Source organism: Xiphophorus hellerii, chromosome 18, assembly GCF_003331165.1.
Source record: "Xiphophorus hellerii strain 12219 chromosome 18, Xiphophorus_hellerii-4.1, whole genome shotgun sequence".
Classification (NCBI taxonomy): domain Eukaryota; kingdom Metazoa; phylum Chordata; class Actinopteri; order Cyprinodontiformes; family Poeciliidae; genus Xiphophorus; species Xiphophorus hellerii.
Window position 1 is genome coordinate 26323082 of NC_045689.1, and position 19918 is coordinate 26342999.

The 19918-nt window shown below is 38.8% G+C and overlaps 1 protein-coding gene across 4 annotated transcripts in view; it reads left to right on the plus strand.

The window, feature by feature from the left end:
- LOC116737452 (neprilysin) overlaps positions 1-2378 on the plus strand; it is a 53112-nt gene extending 50734 nt beyond the window's left edge. For all 4 annotated transcript variants that reach the window (XM_032590597.1, XM_032590601.1, XM_032590600.1 and 1 more), the window contains exons 22-23: positions 217-293; positions 412-2378. In XM_032590597.1, the coding sequence (XP_032446488.1) occupies positions 217-293; positions 412-511 (177 nt within the window). In that variant the 3' untranslated portion in view covers positions 512-2378. The remainder of the gene's footprint in view (positions 1-216; positions 294-411) is intronic.
- Positions 2379-19918: the final 17540 nt, after the last annotated feature.

The following is a 19918-nucleotide window of genomic DNA, read 5'->3' on the forward strand; positions in this document are numbered from 1 at the left end:
AATACCATTTCCAGAGCTCAGTGCTATAGATAACTAATATTAAAGGAACACAACATGCCTCTGCAATTAAAGAAAATGTAAGAATTAGTATTATTTTGCAAAAATTATGTGCAACAGTTCAGTAAATTAGTAGGATACCTTATGTATCTATCAGCGAGTACATTTGCTGGAGCTCTGTACTTGCCTGATACATTACATCCTGCATGTCTTTTTAAGATTTGGTGTGGATCCCATCGACCAGAGCAAGCCGTTAATTCCATTAAAGTAGACGTGCACAGTCCAGGGATGTTCAGGTAATAACACGGAGTGCAGAAATCAGCTCTTCACGACCTAAAAATACAGTTTAAAAAGCAGGCACCCTCTGACACACAAAGTTCACCTGCTAACACCAGTCTCCTTTGTATACTCTAGAGTACTCGGCTCCCTTCAGAATTTTCCAGAGTTTGCCAAAGCATTCAACTGCAACAAAAGCAGCAACATGGTCTCTGACAATGTTTGTCGTGTTTGGTGACCTAAAGACCTCTGAGATGGGCAGTTTTGTTCCCCATTTCCTGCCGGTACGATACCTCTCCCGTATAACTGCTGGAGCTCTCGTGGAGGATTACAGGGATACGGAAGCTTCCCTTTGTTCTTGATGGACCACGGCTGGTGAACAGGCAGTGCAGCATGCACTTCATCCAAGATGGCAGCAGACAATAACCCTCATGGGCAGAAGCACCGTCTCTCAAACTATAACACTGCTGTTCAATAAATCAACTCTTTCAATCTCCTGCTCACTGGATACAATCACTCCTTCTGTTTTTTTTAAGTTTTATTCTGTTTTTTGCTTTCACATTTGCTTATCCTTTGAACCTGCCAGTGTTTGTTTATGGGTGAATATGCGAGTGTGTTTCTGTCAAAATGCTTTACAAGCAGTAGGCAATAGAGTGGCGGACAGAAAAATGTGCTCAACCCACTCACGCATTAATACGCCGCCTACCCACTCACATACATGCAACAGGGCCGAACCACTGTATTGTATGTGGGACTCAGCTGGAACTCTCATAAACCTCGGCTGTTTTCAGCCTCTGTCTTGTCTGCAGATTTTCTCTACAGTTTTCCCATCGTGGACCGTTTTAGCTTAAGTAAATTATGGCACAGTCAGAATTTATTTTTGTCTAATGGAAAAATATTTAATCATGATACCTTATTACAAAGTTCTGTAATACACAATAATATGTTGGCTGCTGACCACTGTCTTTTGTTTTATAATAGAATAATTAACCAAAACTGCATTTTATTTTCTTTCTATATGACAACTGAGATGACAATCTACTTGTTCCAGACCTTTTTTCATAAATTGTACTGAGCCTCCTCTGTTTTTGTGTGAATGTTGTTTATGCTTTGTACCCATGTCAATTATCACTGCCTGCTGTTGGCCTTAAGATTGTTACCACAAGTGTGCATTTATGAAAAAGAATCTGAATATATATTAAAGTATAGTTTAACTTTTTACATTGCTTGTTGTTTTCTTAGTAAAAAAAAAATAAATCTGCACTACTCCTGCCTGGCTGTTAGCTGACTGTTGGTGACATAAAACCACTTTTGGTAGCTCGCCACCAAAAGGTTAAAATGTTAACTGCACCACTGAAACTCAGCTAACCTATACTTTCTAAAATTAAAATTTTCATTACAATAACGAAGCTTGATTTGAACATATTGCACACAAGACATCATGTTAACTACGCTAGGCTAGGTTAGCAAGCTACAAAAAATTTACAAGACAAAATTTTGTTTCGGCAGGTGTGTCTTTAAGATTTAGGAACTGAGCTCACAACATCTGGCCAGTTCATACAGCTAACCTTCCTGTCTTCAGCTGATTGAATGGGTCACTTGCTCAACACAACAGCATAAACTATGGCGTCCCATGTTGGTACAATGGCCAAACATTGATCATCTTCTCAAAGTGGATTTACAAATGAAACCTTTTCCCAAACTTGTCAAAATTAACATTTTATCTGTACATTGTATAGTGGGTGGATTTCATCTTTCCAGGTTTTCTGGCTTGATCTCCTTGGTTCAAATGTAACTGAATCTGTAATTCTGGGTCCCTAAATGTGGAAAACTCAGCCTTTTTATATATTAGAAAAAATGATGCACCGCGATCAACCACTCCACCAGCGTGTGTCATATCTACTCTTTACCGTCTTGGTTTCCTTTGTTCAAGCTTTTGCTTTCTCTGCCACTCTTCTTCGGGTTACCCTCTCATCTCTCTCTATTTGTAGGATGACAGATATGCCTCAGTTGCCTGTATTTAGATACTTTATTATAACAAAAATCTTATTGAGGAGCATCTTTTTCTTTTAAAATAAATCTTTAAATAACATGCCAAATCTGTATGTAACTTGTCTTCTGTGGTTATTTCTGTGGGGTTTTTTTTCCAAACTTAAAAGAAATCTATTGTTTTAAAGTGAATCATTTAATCTTCTACCTGTTGCAGAGGATTATCAGCTGATGAGGCTGTTTCATACAACCAGCACTCTGCCGAACTAAGTTCAACTTAGCAAGAGAGTAACAAACTGAGGCATCTCTTATAAAGTGTATATAGTTCTCAAAGAGGTATTAAAGCAATTAAGCTAGTTTTTAAAATAAATGCTTACCCCTAATCGGTGGTAAAAACTTTCAATATCTTTCGATATCTGCTTGCGCCCCAGGCAGGTATAGATTTCCTGTGTCCTTATGAATAAATGTGGACTTTACTGTTTAATATTTAATATTTATTCATGGAGCCAGGCATTTAACACGTGGTAAGCTTGTACATGTTCTAAAAGAGATATTTGTGTGAAAGTGCAGATGAAATAAATCCTCAAGAAGAACATTATGATTTCCTGAGAAATGGAAGGAGTTCAGAGCTAAGGAACGATCATGAGTATTTAAATGGGTGATATGTATTTTCCAGTCATAGTGCCAATTTATAGCACAATGAAGTAACTATGTTACATTCAGCTGTTATAAAAATGCTGCTTATATCAAATATGACTTAAAAGAAATTTGACTTAGTAGTTTAACGTCTAGAAATTCTCTACAAGAAGCTCTCACTCGTTTGGATATTCCTCCCCAAGCACACTATCACAACAATGCTCCTCCATTATGGCATTTCTAACCATTCTGACTGAAAAGTGGTTCCTATGATGAACTCAGCAGGTGTGTGCTAATTGCTGCTGGTCTGGTGGGGACAGAGCGAGAGAGGGGAACTTTGTGCCACAGAAGCTCGGCTGTAGACTGGAGCTCCGAGGAGGAGCTTTGTGGAAATAGGCGGGGCTTTGTGGGAGTTAACTTTGATCCCCACCCTCTGAAATGGCTGTCATGGGTGATTCAAGGATTCCTCAAAAACGCATGAAAGAATCGAAGGAACAATCAAGGTTTACATAATGCCCCCATTTTAAGATGTAGCATGGGCATGACGAGCGGTAAAACTGGAAATGCAACTAAACCGCAAAGCTAAGTGTAGAGAATCTGAAGGAAAAAAGTGCAGCAATGGCCAATTCAACAGCTTATTTATCGGACACTCATGATAAATAATTTTTAACAGCAATAGAGAATCCAGCACATCACTTGGCTGCAATGCCCTTTGGTATTTAGATGTGCTGTGCTTCAAACAAAGCATGAAAATGCGGAAATGGAATTTGAATTTGAACTCATTGCTGGTGTTGAAATTCACTGTCTTTGTTTTTTTGTTTTATTTAGTTTTATTTGCTTGCAGCAGATCAGACAGGAAATGGGCAAAGAAGGAAGAGAACAGACATGCAGCCTCCCTGTATGAGGCGGCCACTCCATTTCTACACCACGCAGTTTTTTGTCTTTTATAAAACCGTTGATTCACTGGAATTTTCATGAAAAACTGCGTTGAGTTCATAGATAATTGGCCGAAAAAGGTGAGAAAATCCTGTTGAGCTGCTGCTGCGGAGAAATTACCCCGTTGCTATTAGTGGGGACGCGGAAGGAACTCAGATCCTCTGAAAAAGGGTGTGTTGAATGTGACGTCTTCACGGTATAATTAGATTAACACAGCACGTTTGAAATGTGTCGGATGGGAGACCCAACACATTTCATTTGCAGAACCTCCTGCATGAATCTCTGAGGAAAGTTTCTGACGCCTCATCGAATCTAGATAAGGTACAATTAAGCCAGGTGAAGGCAAAAGGGAGTCTAATTATTTGCAGTTAAGCTGTGCCTAACAAGGTGGCTAGTGCGAGTAAAATTTGTCAAAAAATAAATAAATAAAACCAACATGAAAAACATCCACAGAAGGTTGTTTTTTTAATAGTTTTTGAGATGCTTCACATGATCTTTAGTCCATGCATCATGCGTCGTAAACAAACGTCCCCTTTTGCTCCTGCTGGTTGACAGCACTTTGGCAGATAACTGAAAATTCTCACCACCCACCAACCTCGTGCTTTCGCCCTCCCTGTCGTTAGTAGCCATGCCAGTTGCCCTCACAGCTAACATTACAACACCTCAGCATGTTCCTGGGAGGCTCAACCGAGTGTTTTGCACTTGGAATGTTGCAAACTGCTGAGGTCTCATTCCAGAGTAACAGACCAGAGAGGTCATTTAAACCTAATGGTAATAAGAAACCTGTTTTGAAATTTACTATTTAAAAAAAAAAAGTGGGGGCTGGAGGGGGTACTTAAAACCTAAAAGCCTGATGGCAATGTTCTGTCACTCGTGCCAGACTTTTTTTTTCTTGTTTTTCCTTACGTAACATAGTTTTACTCTCTTTTCTCGCCCCGAGGTCATAAAACCACTCCACTGTGATGTTGCCCTTTGGGTGACCCTAACAGTGGGTCCAGTGGTATGTGTGTGTTTGGTTATACGAGTGTGGTGGAAGTAAGGGGTGAACGACACAGAGCCACTGGAATGTCTGTGGGTGTGGGGGTGTGTGTGTGTGTGTGTGTGTGGCAATACTTGGGGTGGCGTGTTGGGACCACAGACGGTCATTGGTCGAGACTGAAGTTTGTGGAAAAGGAGCACAGAATATTATCTGCATGTGTGTTCAGGTTCGCCACGCTCCTGAATAGAACACGTTCTCAGCCACACATGCGAAAGTGGCCAACGGCACGAACCAATGATGTGCTGGGATCATGAGTCAACAGAGATTCAAATAGGCAAAAGACAGGTGGGCATTGTGCAGCGGTGCAGTTGATTTGAAATGGGCTCTAACTGTGAAGTGCACTCCACTGTGCTCGCACTGATAATCAGCCATTAGGATTTTAAAGAGGCTTTTAAAACTTCCTCCCAACCCCCATCAAAAAAAAGTCTTAATTGGCTACTCTTGAAATTACAAAGCTTTCTAGGAACAAGGTCAAATAAAAAAAATGGATTTTGTGACAAAAGAAAATTGGGCTTATGAGTCAATTGGCAAAGAATCAGAAACAAAAAGACGGTCTACCAGGTCAGGTTACTTGGGTGTAATCTAAGTACTCCAGGTATGTAACTAGGTATATTGTACTGTAATAACAAACAGGTTGTGAAAATGCAAGAATGAAAATGATCTTTGAGCTTTCACAAGGTTTGATATATCATCAATGTAAAACAGTGACCTCATGTGGTGGTTCAAAGTACCAGGATTTTTAGGTTGATTTAATGCGAGGGGGCAGTTTTTGTTCCAATGAGGTTTCAGAAGCATCAAGTTGAATGCAAGATATTTTTACCAGATTTACCAGATTTTTTATCATCATTTTCAGCAAATTAGATTATCATGCAATTTGAGTTTTTCCTGAACTTGTGGCCAAGACCATAACTTTTGATGTTCTAACTTCAGCAAAATCCCTTAACTCTGGTAGTTCAAATGGCGTATAAGTAAACGATCATAATGGTAAATTATATATGTTTTCATATAATGCAGACTTGATGTAGATTTGTGTGTATATGGATCAAATAGACGTAGGATTTATCATTCCTCTCAATTTTCAACCAAGTCAATGCTTTATTTATCATCCAACCATCCATTTTCTAACACCCTTGTTCCCTAATGGGGTCAGGAGGTGCTGGTGCATATCTCCAGCTAACGTTTCGGTTTCGGGTACACCCTGGACAGGTCGCCAGTCTGTCGCAAGGCAACACAGAGACAGACAGGACAAACAACCACACACACACACACACACCTAGGGAGAATTTAGAGAGACCAATTAACCTAACAGTCATGTTTTTGGACTGTGGGAGGAAGCCGGAGTACCCAGAGAGAACCCACGCATGCACAGGGAGAACAAGCAAACTCCATGCAGAAAGACCCCGGGAATCAAACCCAGGACCTTCTTGCTGCAAGGCAACAGTGCTACCAACTGCACCACTGGGCAGCCTTATGATTTATCAGTGTATTGTAATTGTTGTCGGGGGGGTTTTAACCTCTGGTGTTGCACTACATTTTTTTAAATGTTTGTAACTTATAGCTGAATGTGATGATATCCAGTTTCAGCGAAGATAAATATGTGCTATAATCGGACACATTAAGCTAATGTTTGTTTTCAGTATTTTCGTTTTGCAAAGAGTTTAACTTGCATCAAAATACATTCATATCTGCCATATCTTCAATGATTTGAATATCCGACAGCAAATAGAAATGCATTTTTACACTCATCGTCCACATGAGCATATTTATTTAGACCTTTCGATGCTCCATTTAAGGTACTCTTCCATTCTACACATGCAATTTGTGACAACCATTTTCTAGCCAATGGCATGACTATGGATGGTTATTTGACAGCCATTTTATCAGAATTGGCATAACTCAAAGTAATCGATTTCCTGACACTGGTCCAGGGTTTAGGGCAGAACCATTCAACAAGCACAATGTCAGCCTGCGTCAGTCGTTCCAAAACCAGATTTGGAATATTATTCCTGTTCCTTCCTGTTTCATTTTTGCTGACTAAGTGAACTCTTTTTTTCCACCCAGTTAAAAATGTTTTTTTTTTTTTCTTTCAGTCCCTCTCATGTGATTGCTGTGTTGTCAGTGTCTTTATTTGGTTTATTAACTTGTGTTGCACAGGGTTTTGTGTGGATACAAATATGACACAAATAAAATAAAGTAATGCAAATTGTGATGGTTAGAATGTGATTCAGTTACTGTGATTGTATCCTTTCTAAATAATAGTAATTTTAAAAAAAAACTGTGCAAGTGTGGCAGTAATCACACGATCCAAAAGAAAAACATGAACAGGACTAATGTAGGTTTGATGCAAATTCCCACCACCAAATACCAAAATGATTCCTTACTTACGGTGTAGTGATACCAAAATAACGTTAGTAGAGGGAATTTATATCTTAATGAGTGTGTAGTAGTGTAATTGCTGAATTGCTGTGAATTAAAGTCAATGCATCGCACATCCCATAACCTGTTTAGACTGATGTTAGGATTTGTCTGGTTTTGTTTTTTTTGTTTTTTTTTTGCCTACATGTTTATGAGTGTGCAGACAGACAGCTGTTGCGTGTGTATTCATTAATTATGTCCCAGTGCTGCGGTACAGAAAGTTTCCATTTCAACCTCATTAGTCTGTCAGACGGAGCTGTTTTTATTTTTGTTGGTTTTTTAAAAAAAATCTTTTGCACATGTTGAGCAAAACACCAAAATGCACCGGGTCATTTAGCCGGGGCAGGATTATGTATAGCGCTTCTGTCTCTTGCATGCTGAGAAATGGATGTGGCACAACCTGCAGTACCAACCAGACAATGTAATTTCCTGTTATTAAATGCAGGCTTCACTGCGCGGTTTGGAGCCGACAGCGCTTCCATTACAGGATTAGAGAATTCGCCGCCACGTCAGTTTGTGAACCTGACATGTCAGAACATAATTGAGTAATTACATTGGTTCTAGCTAAAAGTGCAAGTTTTAAAAATCCTGTTTATTTCGGTTCACAAAGTGACATGTATGTTTATACACACATAACTCTGTACCAGTTTTGTTTTGCCTTTTTGTGCCAGTTTTGTGTTGAACATACATCAGTTAGGAAAACCAAAAGAAATAAAATATCAATATTGATCATGATCATAAAGGGCATTTGTGTTTCTGAAACTAAATTATATGTAATACTACTACCACTAATAATAAAAATAATAAAAATCATCATTTTATTTGTATAGCACTTTTCTAAGTACTCAAAAACACTTTACAGGAGTACAAAAATATAGAATCAAACAATGCAACATTACTCATAAAAACACACAAAAAGGGTAGATTTAAACATTAAAAGCGATTTTAAACAGGTGTGTTGTGTTTTCTTTCTTGAGGGTGGAGAGAATATTGGTCCACAATTCTGCGTCACTAAGGATTTTCATGCTAGACGTGCTAAACTGAAACGATTCTGCATATTTCCAATATAAATTGTGCGTGAAAAATCAACTGTTTTGATGCAAAAATTACAAACAGTAAAAGCACAAATAATGACATTTGACTCGATGAAAACATAATACATCATTTTGGCCTAAGACCAAAAGGAGGTTTCAAAAGAAGATTTCTCCTTTTTCCTTAAAAGAAATTTAAATTGTCCCAAAGAAATCACAGTGCATCACTTCAGATCCTGTTGAGGAGGATTCCCCATTGACAGAACCAACTAAGGAAATATATATACATCTAACTATATATTCTTTTCCAATTTCCCATCGTACTAATGCAGCACTGGAGGAAAGATAGTTCTGAGAGGGAACGCTGTATCAGGCATGGGGATAATTACAGTTGCTTGAGCCTGCAGATAATCATGGCCAGTTCACCTGAGAAAATAAATTACAGTGGTGAGTGAAAGATTTATACCCAGTTATGAACCTTAATGCTCCACAACAAATGCAGACAAGTGGTTAAGTGCATTCATATAAACAACATCACAGTAATTTAGGAGGCAGGAAGGTCATTAAAACAGGATGCTTCCTCAAACTGAAAGAAAAGCTCCATCTCTAAAGAAAAAAAAAACCTATTTGACCTTCAGCTTCTTCCAACATTTCCTGTATGTGATTTAAATAAAAGCTCATTGTCTCGACATTCTTTATTGGTGCCTGTCGTCGTTTCAATGGGAGGAAGAACTTGTGGCGCTACTTGGGGATGTCAAAGGCTGTTCATTCTGTTTTCTTTACTTGTAACGATTATACAGGTAAAGAATAATCGTTCTCTACTTGTAAAGAACACACCAGGAATAAAGGTGTGTTCCTTTATTCCTGATTGCTAAAGGAACACACCGAATGTGTTCCTTTATCAATCAGCTCCCCACCACTCCAACACTTAAATGCCCGCTGACTCAAATTTGCTCTGTAAACAAGTCCAGAGTGAATTATGTTTTTGAATGATAGCTTACTTTTGTAACGCATCCAAAACTGCTACTTGAAGCATGGGGTAGTTTCTTCACAATTTCAACTAGTATATTTTGGAGAGAAAAAAAAAATTAAGATCACTATTTTCTTGGAAATGTACGTCTTTTTGTGCTTCTTCTCTATTTGTGCAGAAGTCTGACTTCAAGGACTAAATTCATCGTCAATCACTTTCGCAAAACCTAAACAATGCATAGTTTAATTTTTAGATTTTGTGATTTACTCTGGTAGGACTTTTCATCGCCTAGCAGCGGGAGGTCCAAACGGTGCGAGGGAGATTTAAGTCCCCATAACACGAGTAATTCATCTGCACACTGACACAAGACTTTATTCATTTTCTTCTCGGGTCATAAATGATATACAGGATATACTTTAACTCCAAAGAGCTTTGCAAGCTTAAGTAAAGGACTCTAAATGTACAAGAGTGAAATCTCAACTATTTTAATTTTGTATATTTTATATATGTATGTGTTGTTGTTTTTTTTCCCCCAGTTCATCATATTTATTCAGTTCACTCTGAAAAAAAATCCACCTGGCTGAATGGAAAGAAAATCATACATATGTTAATTTGGCTAACTTAAAACAGGATTGACACATATTAACAACAGTTTTCTTTGAAAATTAAATACCAATATCAATAGACTTTGCAAAAACGACTGATTGCAATTTATGGCTCAGTTTTCTACTTGCATGCCAAAACGAATGAAAGCGTGTATGTAGTACTAAATGGTTTTCAAATCGCAGTGATGATCTTTTCTCTCTTCTGTCTTCCCCGGAGGAAAACTATTCCCGTGACAAATTAAATTTCAACCATACACTTTTTCCCCCAGAGAGAGAGAGAGAAAAAAATCAGAATCCATTAGTGAAACCTCTGCACAAAGTCTGAATGCACCATCCAGTTTTAAGTGTTTTATTTCTTAGCTGCTCTCTGTAGTGACATGGCTAGTAAGAAAAAAAAAAAAGTCATCCAGAGAGAGTTTTGAATGTAGGTTAGATATATGTTAGAAATTAATTGAAATTAGGTGACAGGAAATGCAAAGTAGGAATAAAATGATTAATAAAAAAGATTAGTAATAATGACTTGTTCCTGCAGGGGATTATGTATTCCATACAAATTTAAGTTTCTCAAAACAACTATATCTCTAGAAAAGTTTTATATCAGATGCACAGAACTGCATTAAGAATGAATATTTGGATATTTTGCTGTACCGAATTCATCTGTTTGGTTTTTACTGAGGAAAACCACAGAGACCTTTTCTACTTTTCTACTCTTGTTTAAAACGTAACACGGAAAGAAAACAATTCCTGGTGTCCTTACACTGGAAGCAAACATCTGGCTAAAGGCCTCTGAATGGCAACTAAAACAACAGTTACGGGAACAGCTATGGTGCTGGCAGGTTGCAGAGTAGGTATCTAATTTAATCCTGCAAACTTCTGGATGAGTGATGACATTTTCTCTCTCTCTCAGACTTTTCTTTTGCAACTTTTGAATGTCGCAACACCCAAATCGATCCAATAAAATTCTTATCCCGTCTACAAGGACAGGGTAAGACGTAAAAGAATAATAAAACAAATCATCGTCCTGCATTATTTCAGCCCAGTCTCAGTTTGCTAATAAAAAACATGGTGCTAAAAATTCTCATTTTATCACATAAAAAAATCCCACATACTTTATTAGTTTTTCATGAGTTAGACCAAAACAATGTAATGAATAATTGGAAAGCACAAGAAAAATGTTGAGGATTGATTTTTACAAATAAATATCAGTGTGGTGAGCAAACAGCTACGTTTCTGAACGTTCATCTAACCTGTTGGTTAGATGAACTGCAAACCATTTCAGGATCACAAACATCTTAAATAATAATAATAATAATAATAATAATAATAATAATAATAATAATATGACAGGCAAGTCAGGGATAGACAATATTCCAAACTCTTAATTTATTTATGATGCATTGTTTAGTTCATTGTCCTATAATACAAAGAAACAAAGTATAGAGTTCGACCATCCAACTAAACTAACAGGACAAGCAGCAGGTTGTCCTGTTAGTTTATCTGTCAAGATTATCTGTCAATCTTGCGTTGACAGATAATCAGGTGGGATTATCTGTCAATGCAACAAAAAATAAGTCCAACAGTACACAAATTTGTCTTTATTGTAGTGGCAAGACAATGTCCAGAAGGTGGACAAAAGTCAACAATGTAAAATCCACAACGTGAGACATGGCAGCACCAGCATCCAATTTTGGGAATAATTACCGTCACCAGATACAGCAAAGCTGGTTTAAGTTAACCCTCCTGTTATGTTCGTTTCTAGGGTACAGCAAAAATGTTCGTGGGTCAATTTGACCCAGGGAGTGTTTAATCATGCAATAGTGTCAGAAACCAAAAAATTCCTCCAAAACATTTTTGTATCTGATTATTAACTCCAATACTAACCATTTCAATCAATATTTGTGCAATGATGTTTTATTATTTCTCAGAAATTAAGGATCAATGACGACAACCTGCTCATTTACTCATTTGGACATAAAAAATGGAATTTAGATTGTTAATGTCCACTGAAAAAAACCTAGACACAAAAAAACAATAATTTCCTTGAAGTTGACCTTTGGTAAATTATTTTATATTATACTTTTTTTTTTTACCAAAGGGTGATCTTTATAATTGAACTTGAGACACACATACTGTTCTGGGTCAAATTGACCCGCTGATTAAAATCAAGATAAATGAGTCATGCAGAGAGTATTTATGTTTTCATCCACTTCTGCTGAGTGTCACTCAGAGTGGGTGGAGTTTGTCCACAGGAACAGAAAAGATTCCCGTCAAAGGTTGTGTGAACACCTGCTTTCTCGCAGTTTCCTAGTGAAGTAAAGAGAATAGTGAGAAAGTGGGCTTGTGTGTGTGTGGTTGCGTGTGTGGGTGTGTGAGTGTGTGTGTGGTGAAATATGGTTCATAACTGCAAGGAAACATATAGAATTGGACATTTTAAAATCTTTTTTTGCACTTTAACCTGACTGCCGGGTCAAATTGACCCGAACAGTATCGATGTAAAAAGTAGACCTAGGGTTTGGTACAAATGTGTAACATGAATAAATTTTCAACTTATGTCTAGAGTGCACCTATTAAGACAAATAGAAAACGTTTCATGCAAAAAAAATGCTTCTATTTTTTTTTTTTAATTTGTAAATTTTAAAACGGGTCAATTTGACCCGGAACATAACAGGAGGGTTAATAGAAAGATGGAGCTACATTCAGGGCAATCCTAGGAAAAACTGTTTGGAGACTCCAAAAGACTGAGGTATAAATTCACTACCCATCAGGACAGCACCCCTAAATGTATATGTAACTAATAGAAAAGCTGTCAATATGTTGTGACAGCTTAATATAAGAGCGACAAACAATGAAAAGATTAAGCTCCTCCTCCACCTCCACCCAGTGCTATCCTTAGCTCCCTGTCAAAAACGACCAAAGAGAGCCAGGAGGAGTGTCTTAGCGCCAACACACACCTCGTTGTATGTGCTGCTAAATGCGCTAATTGCGAGAAAACAACTTGCCGTTACAGGAAAACCATTTAGCTGCATTAGAGAGCAAGGGGGCGTGTGAGCAGCGAGGACACGAGACTGATTGAGAGCGTTAAGATCCTCCTCCTGGCTCTGATTGGTTATTTCTGACTGAGCAGTGCAATGAAAGCAGGCAGAGAAGCTCGATTTTTTTCCCCACAGATTATCTATCTTAGACTGTTACAATAAAATAATGATCATTTTCAACAAATATGCGTTGTGTTAGAACCGTAATGTGCTACTGTTGTGGGGTTTTTTTAACAGTGGCAATAAAGGAAATAAACGAAGCCATTCAGTTTGCATTTGCCAGGCTTCCAAATATTGAGCAGTTAAAAGTCGGACCAAGAGAAATGTGTGATATTTTATTGTTGGTGAAGATGTTGTGGCCCTTTTCCCCACAGGGTTATTTATAGTGATGCGATTTTCGGTAAGCTCCATCAAGCTGGTGCATTACATATGTCACGGTCAAACGTTAGCAATTGGCTATGTTTAAAACATCAAAAGCAAACAACTTTCTGCAGCTTTTGCAAAGAATTCATACTGTTCGAACGCAAACACTCTATAAAAATCTACTTTAAAAAGTGCTAAACTCTCAAGAAGTGAATAATAGACTTTATTTGTATTTTTCTATAGCTGATAAAAAAGCTATATATTTATGGGGGGGGGGGGAAAACCAGAGATATTATATATATATATTTTTTTTTTACTTTGAACACAGGTTTTCTCCTAAAATGTTTTCTTTTGCAATAAGGAAAACATAATTACACTGTTTGATCTTTATTGACCAAGCAGTGTAATTATGCAGCATTGCTGATAAGCTGTCTTTTGTTGTTCTGCTTCCCCTGAATACATCCCAAAACAAAAACACACTATATGGCATAATAGAGCCATGTAGGCAGTGGTTGCTAACCTGCTGCTTGGTCCCGTGTCATCAGATGGCCTCTTCCACTACGGAAAATATCCTGTTAATGTGACGCATTTGCCTCCGTCATGTTCTGCAGGCTTTTATTTTTCCCTCCCTAAGTTTTCCAGTCCCACTCATCTCTTTGTTCCTTCCTTTTTCGAACCGGTAGAGCCGCTCGTATCTCCCCTCAGTGTGAAAACCGTCAGACTGAAAGACTCTAACATTTCATCGTCTACAGCGACGCATTGTGTACAGGTAGAATAACGGGTACAGACAAAAATTATTAAAATTAAATGAACCACATAAGTGTGTGAATTAATGTAAAGATGATCTAAGCCGGCAAAGTTTGGACGTAACTGATTTGTTGCTTGTAGTCTTATAAAAACTTTCAGTTCAAGTTAAGCATTAACGTTCTCTTTGGCCATTCTCTGTAAGAACGTGGCATGTAACTGTTGCAGTCAAGTAACGGGCTTTGTCTTATGCAAGCAAAATACGTAAAGAATAAGACCATTACGTCAGCCGTCATGTGTCTGGATGGACGCAGGTGTTAGAATAACTGCTGTCATAAATGCTGAAATAGTCGCAGCCAATGCGTGGGAATCAAACCACAAAGATGTCTTGCTGCTAGGAAATGTTATGTTCGGCTAAAGCTGCAGTGGCACTTGAAAGCCTTTGCTGTGGTTCAGTGTGGACACGGTTTAAAGTGAGATTAAATGCATTTTGACTTTGAAAGCTCTTGAAAAATTTGCTTGTACAGCAAGCAGGACTTGGCAGCAGCTGCTCATCTATAAAGGGTATCTCACTGCAAAAATGGTTGGCACTTACAGCAATTTTGAAAACGGTCTCTTTATAAGAGACACAAATACATTTCGCTGTTTTCCATGTGTTTTAAAGGGGAATACTGTCAAGCTTTTGCTTTCTACACCCAATCCTTTAAAATGGAACTTGTAGGCCGTTTTCTTTGGTAAGTAATACACTCTCAACAATCATCTGACACAGTTGCAGTTTAGATATTGACTTGTTGGCTTCTTCAGCCAAAACTCACACAGTTATCTATGGCTTGAGGCTGAGTTGGCAGAAGCAACAAGACACTAAAAACAGTAAAAACTCTCCAAGGGAGCTAACTGTAACATTTCACCACATTTAAGAAGCATCAGAAGACTTTATCTAATATATTTGATATATATATATATTTGCCTAATGACTTATACTTGTATGGCTGTACTGCTCAGGTTTATTGTATTATGTTGACTGTTGTCGTGTGTATCGTGTTTTTACACGTTCTTACACCACTGTCAGCCTTTGAATGAAAGTAGAAGTCTTAACGGAGCTGACGGCTTTTACTGCTTGCAGCTTTTAAAGTGATGTGAAAACCCAGAATGTAAGGCGGCAGCAGCAGCTCCCTGGTGTTTAGTGGAGTCAGCAAATCCAATAATGAGCTTTCAGAAATGCCAAGGAGATACTTGCGATCGAATGAGAACATCCCTGATTTGCCATCTTTTACTTTTTTTTACACAATGGAATAAATCTGAAGATTTCCAGTGAAATGAACTATTTGTCCAGAGTTTACCCAAACTAGAAGTACTAACTTGCTAAACTGATGTAAGATTTTGTTTAAGAAAAAAAAAAAAATCAAACTGTTAACCTGTGAATTTACAAATCTCCTGTTTGGTTCTCACTTTGCCCTAATTAATCTCAGGTCAAATGAGGAAAGTCCTTGGCATCCTTTATTGTCACACAGCTGCGATTGTTCAGAGCTCTAAACACTGTTGGTCTTCAACAATTCTCTCTCTGAGGTTTCAATCACTTTGGAGATGATTGCAGACTGATGGTGCTGCCTCAGGACTCTGGATGACTCCGTTGGAGAGCATAGCTGGGATGTTTTGATTCGGGTCAAACTTTTGGTCTGTTCTACTGCAGCTCTGTGATGATTAAAGTAAAGTGTTTTGTTCTATACATCCTCTTGTCCAAAATAATCTCTTATCGTTTTACCAATCTGAAAAGCAGAGAGTTTGTTGCTTTCACACCGTCACACCAGACTTCGCAACATTTACATGCTTGGATCACGGATCAGACGGGTCGCTTCGGTTACATGTGCATGTTTCAGGAGGATTTTGTCTGTATATTAAGCAACACAGTAATTTGTTAATAGTGTTTAGGGTATACTTTGTACTTTTAAGGAAACCAGAGAGGCTTTCCAGTGTTATAGAGCTTGTTTTGTCACCTATTTCAAGGGCGTTTTCTTCTTTACCACAAAGCATCGTGAACTATTGAAGTATTTTGATGTATCAAAACTCCTTTGTGATCAATAAGTATACCTCTAGCTGAATGATAAAGCCACCATGTAGTGTAGTGTGTCTAGAACTCAGTGTTGAGTGACGGTCTGATGAAGACTCAAACAGAGCGGTCTGTCTTTCATATCAGTCAATACTATGTACGCTTTCTGTTTTCTTTAGCAAATTTTGGCCTCTCCAGCACGTCATTTGACTTCGATTTCCAGTCGAGATTGTAACTTCACGTTAGCATCGCGATGTTATTACACTTAAGGCAAGTGCAAACCCTTCAGTAGCACCACGACGCCGATAACTGATCGGTTGGTTTTCCGATTTCTTCCACGTCTGTCTGGTTGTGGCATCAATTTTAAAGGTATATCAGATCGTTTTGCTGAGCAGCCGATCCTCTTTTTTTGTACTTGTTTATCTCTTTCTGTTTCCAATCAACTCTTTAATCAAAGTGGGATGTTCTTTTGCACAATGTCTGGAATTAACCCTTTTACTTGTTTTTTTTTTGTCCTGAGAGGAACATATTATAACCGGCATCATTTATTGCCTTAAACAAGGTCCACATGTTTGGCACCTGTTTCTTCTCGGAATAAATGATTCAACCGATACTGGTATTATTTAGAACATGACCTTTAAGTTAATCACTTAATTGCACAGAACCAACAGATTGAACGTTATGACTGTTTGGCATCTTTGCTTTTTATTAGACTAAGGCCCTGTTTACATGACAATGATACAATGAAAATGGAAGTTTTGTTTTGTTTCTGTTAATGAAGACATTCTAATTACAATTTTTCTTTACACAGTTACGGTACACATCGAAAAGGTGTAATGCTCTCGCCAAGCCACTAATTGGCGCTACGTTCCTTGAAACTACGTGCGCATGTGTTTAAAAAAAAATAAAAAAGTTCTACTTGAAAGCACGTCGATTCGAGTTTCCCCATCAGGTTCCGTTCCCCCAGATATTGGGGGGAAAACACGCATATGTGTGTCTGATTAGGGTACAGTTGGAAAATAGCGGGATAACTTCGCTGAAACATGTTGTTTGAGCTTTCACGGTGTCCGTAGTTCTCTAGATAAGAGCGCTGAACAAGCGCGTGCTTGTTATGATCGCTGAACAAGCACGCGGTGAGGAGACGCTGGGGGAACCATCTGATGGGGAAACACGAGTTGTAGTAACACCAGCATTGTCAGTTGTGTCTTCTGCTGTGGACTGTAGGAAGCAGCTATGTTTTGCGTGATACTATGCATGAGCTAGGGATTCCCTGACAGAAAAGATCCATTTACTCTGTTAACAAGACAACGGAAACCGGTACGTTTCAGAACCATTGTACGGTACTCTGGAACCCGTTCTCAAACTGTTCCATTGTCAGAGAAAACATACGTTGGTTTCATGTCAATGTACAGTACAAACACAACAAAACTCTTCCATTTTCACCAGAAATTGTTGTACATGGTAAATGGACTGAACTTATATAGCGCTTCTCCAGTTGTCGTGTAAACGGAGCTTTAGTCACACTTTTGTTAATTATTTGGTAAGCGATGTGGTGATTTTGAACTGCTGCTTATTTAAACGCAACTTTGGAACTTTTTCTTTCTTCCTCTCTTTAACAAATGAGTATCAAGTTATTCACTTTATAAACTGAAACATCTCGTAACCACTGGTTAAGATGTGGCCAGGTTTGGAAAAAGCCAAAGCCTAGAAGAAAGGTCTTACCTTTTAAAGTCAGGCTTATAAACTATCCACCCCCCATAAAAAATAAATAAAAAAAAATGTTTCCGTTTAAAAAACCAAAACAGAAATACAAAGTCAAGAAGTTCACCTGCCAGGTATAGTTTCATCCCCAGCTAACTGACATTGAAGCACAAAGTATTTTAAACTCCTGAGTAAAAACTCTCAATTTGCTCTTTGAATCTGCTGAAACTGTTCGAAACGAGACGACGAGGAATTAAAGCGCGACGTTTAAAAATGAGCCGTAGAGAAGACGGAGCCGCTGCTGGAGCACCAGGAATAAATTAGCATTTTGTCCATGGCGTTTGAGCGCGTTGAACTCACTCGGCACAGCACAGAGGAGAAAGGGAGCGCTCATTACTCGTGACCTCTCGAGAACTTAAAAAAAAAAAAAAGAAGGATGAACGAGAAGAGCAGACAAAAGAAAGGGAGCAGGTGGTCTGGAAAGTGGAGAGCGCAGGAAAAATGAGAGGACAGGAAGAGAGAACACTCATAGTGTAATTGGATGAGCACTTACAACCGGCAGGGTCTGCTTCTGAAAACGACGTCTCTCTCTCTCTATCTCTATCTCTCTCTCTCTCCCTGTAACCCCTCTTATTGTAAAACGGACTCCCTCATCCGCTCCCCTACACACCCACACACACACACACCCCCCCACACACACACCCATATACCGGCAGAGAATCGGCACGATTACACTCTGATGCATGGGATGTGATTAGTTGAACAGTCTCGAGCCTTTCGCAGATTATATATATATATATATATATATATATATATATATATATATATATATATATATATATATATATATATATAGTTCTAAGCCGTTTCGCAGAACTTTTAATTACAGTTCCGACTGAGTCTGTAGGTGATTTGCCTGCACAGTTTCTCCTGAGTTCACCCCACGTAACACACACTACCTCTTGTTTTCTCCCATTTCCTCCCCTGCTGAGTTTCCTCCCTGTTGGCAGCGATTACTTGAGATCAGATGTCTTGTCTTCCTCCTTCAGCCTTTTTGACGTGTCACGAAACGACCCGCAACAGCAGTTGCTCAAAGCAAGCGCGCATCCATCTTCGTTACTGTGATGATTGAATGAATTATACTTATGCCCACTAGGTGGCGATCATGAGTTCATGTGAATGCATAAATGTAAAGAATAGAACAACAGAGTTAGAGAGTCTTGGGTGACATGCCTGTAAGAAACCTGTGTGAGCAGATGCATGAAAGGAGACTTTAATAAAAGTGTCTGAGCATTACAAGACGCCTGGTCATTATCAAACACGAATATAACATGGTGTCAGGAGTGGGATTGAAAGGCCGACCATGGAGCTGAAACCACCGGAGAGCTTGAAGCTGACGGGAAACGTGGATGAGCATTGGCGTGCCTTCAAACAACGCTTTCAACTATATGTCGCCGCAATGGGTTTGGAGTCAAAGCCGGAGCCAAGAAAGGTAGCGATGTTGCTGACCATAGCGGGAGCGCAGGCTTTGGAAGTCTACAACACATTTGTGTTTGATGAACCAGACGACAAAGAAAAGTTGGATGTTGTGCTAAGTAAATTTGATGATCATTGTTCACCTAAGAAGAATGAATGCTATGAGAGATACGTGTTTCGTTCCCGAATGCAGACTCAGCATGAACCATTCGATAACTTTCTGACAGATCTGAAAGTAAAAGCTCAGTCATGCAATTTTGGCCTGCTGAAGGACTCGATGATCAGAGATCAGATCGTCTTTGGTGTACGTGATGGGAAGCTCAGAGAAAGACTGCTGAGAGAAGTGGAACTGACCCTGGAAACAGCTGTAAAGATGTGTCGGGCGAGCGAACTGTCTCTGCAGCAAGTGAGGACATTTTCTGAACTTTCAACAGGAACTACTTCACGGTTCAGTGACGGAGCAGCGGCGGTAGGAGTGGTGTCCTGCCAGAAAAAACGCAATGCACTGAGGAGGCAGCTGCCGGAGGAAACCGTTATCGACTGTAAGCGCTGTGGATCACGGCATAAAGTGAGACGATGTCCTGCTTATGGTAAGCAGTGTTTAAATTGCCATGGAAAGAATCATTTTGCAAAGCAATGCTTTATGAAGAGGAAAGAAGAA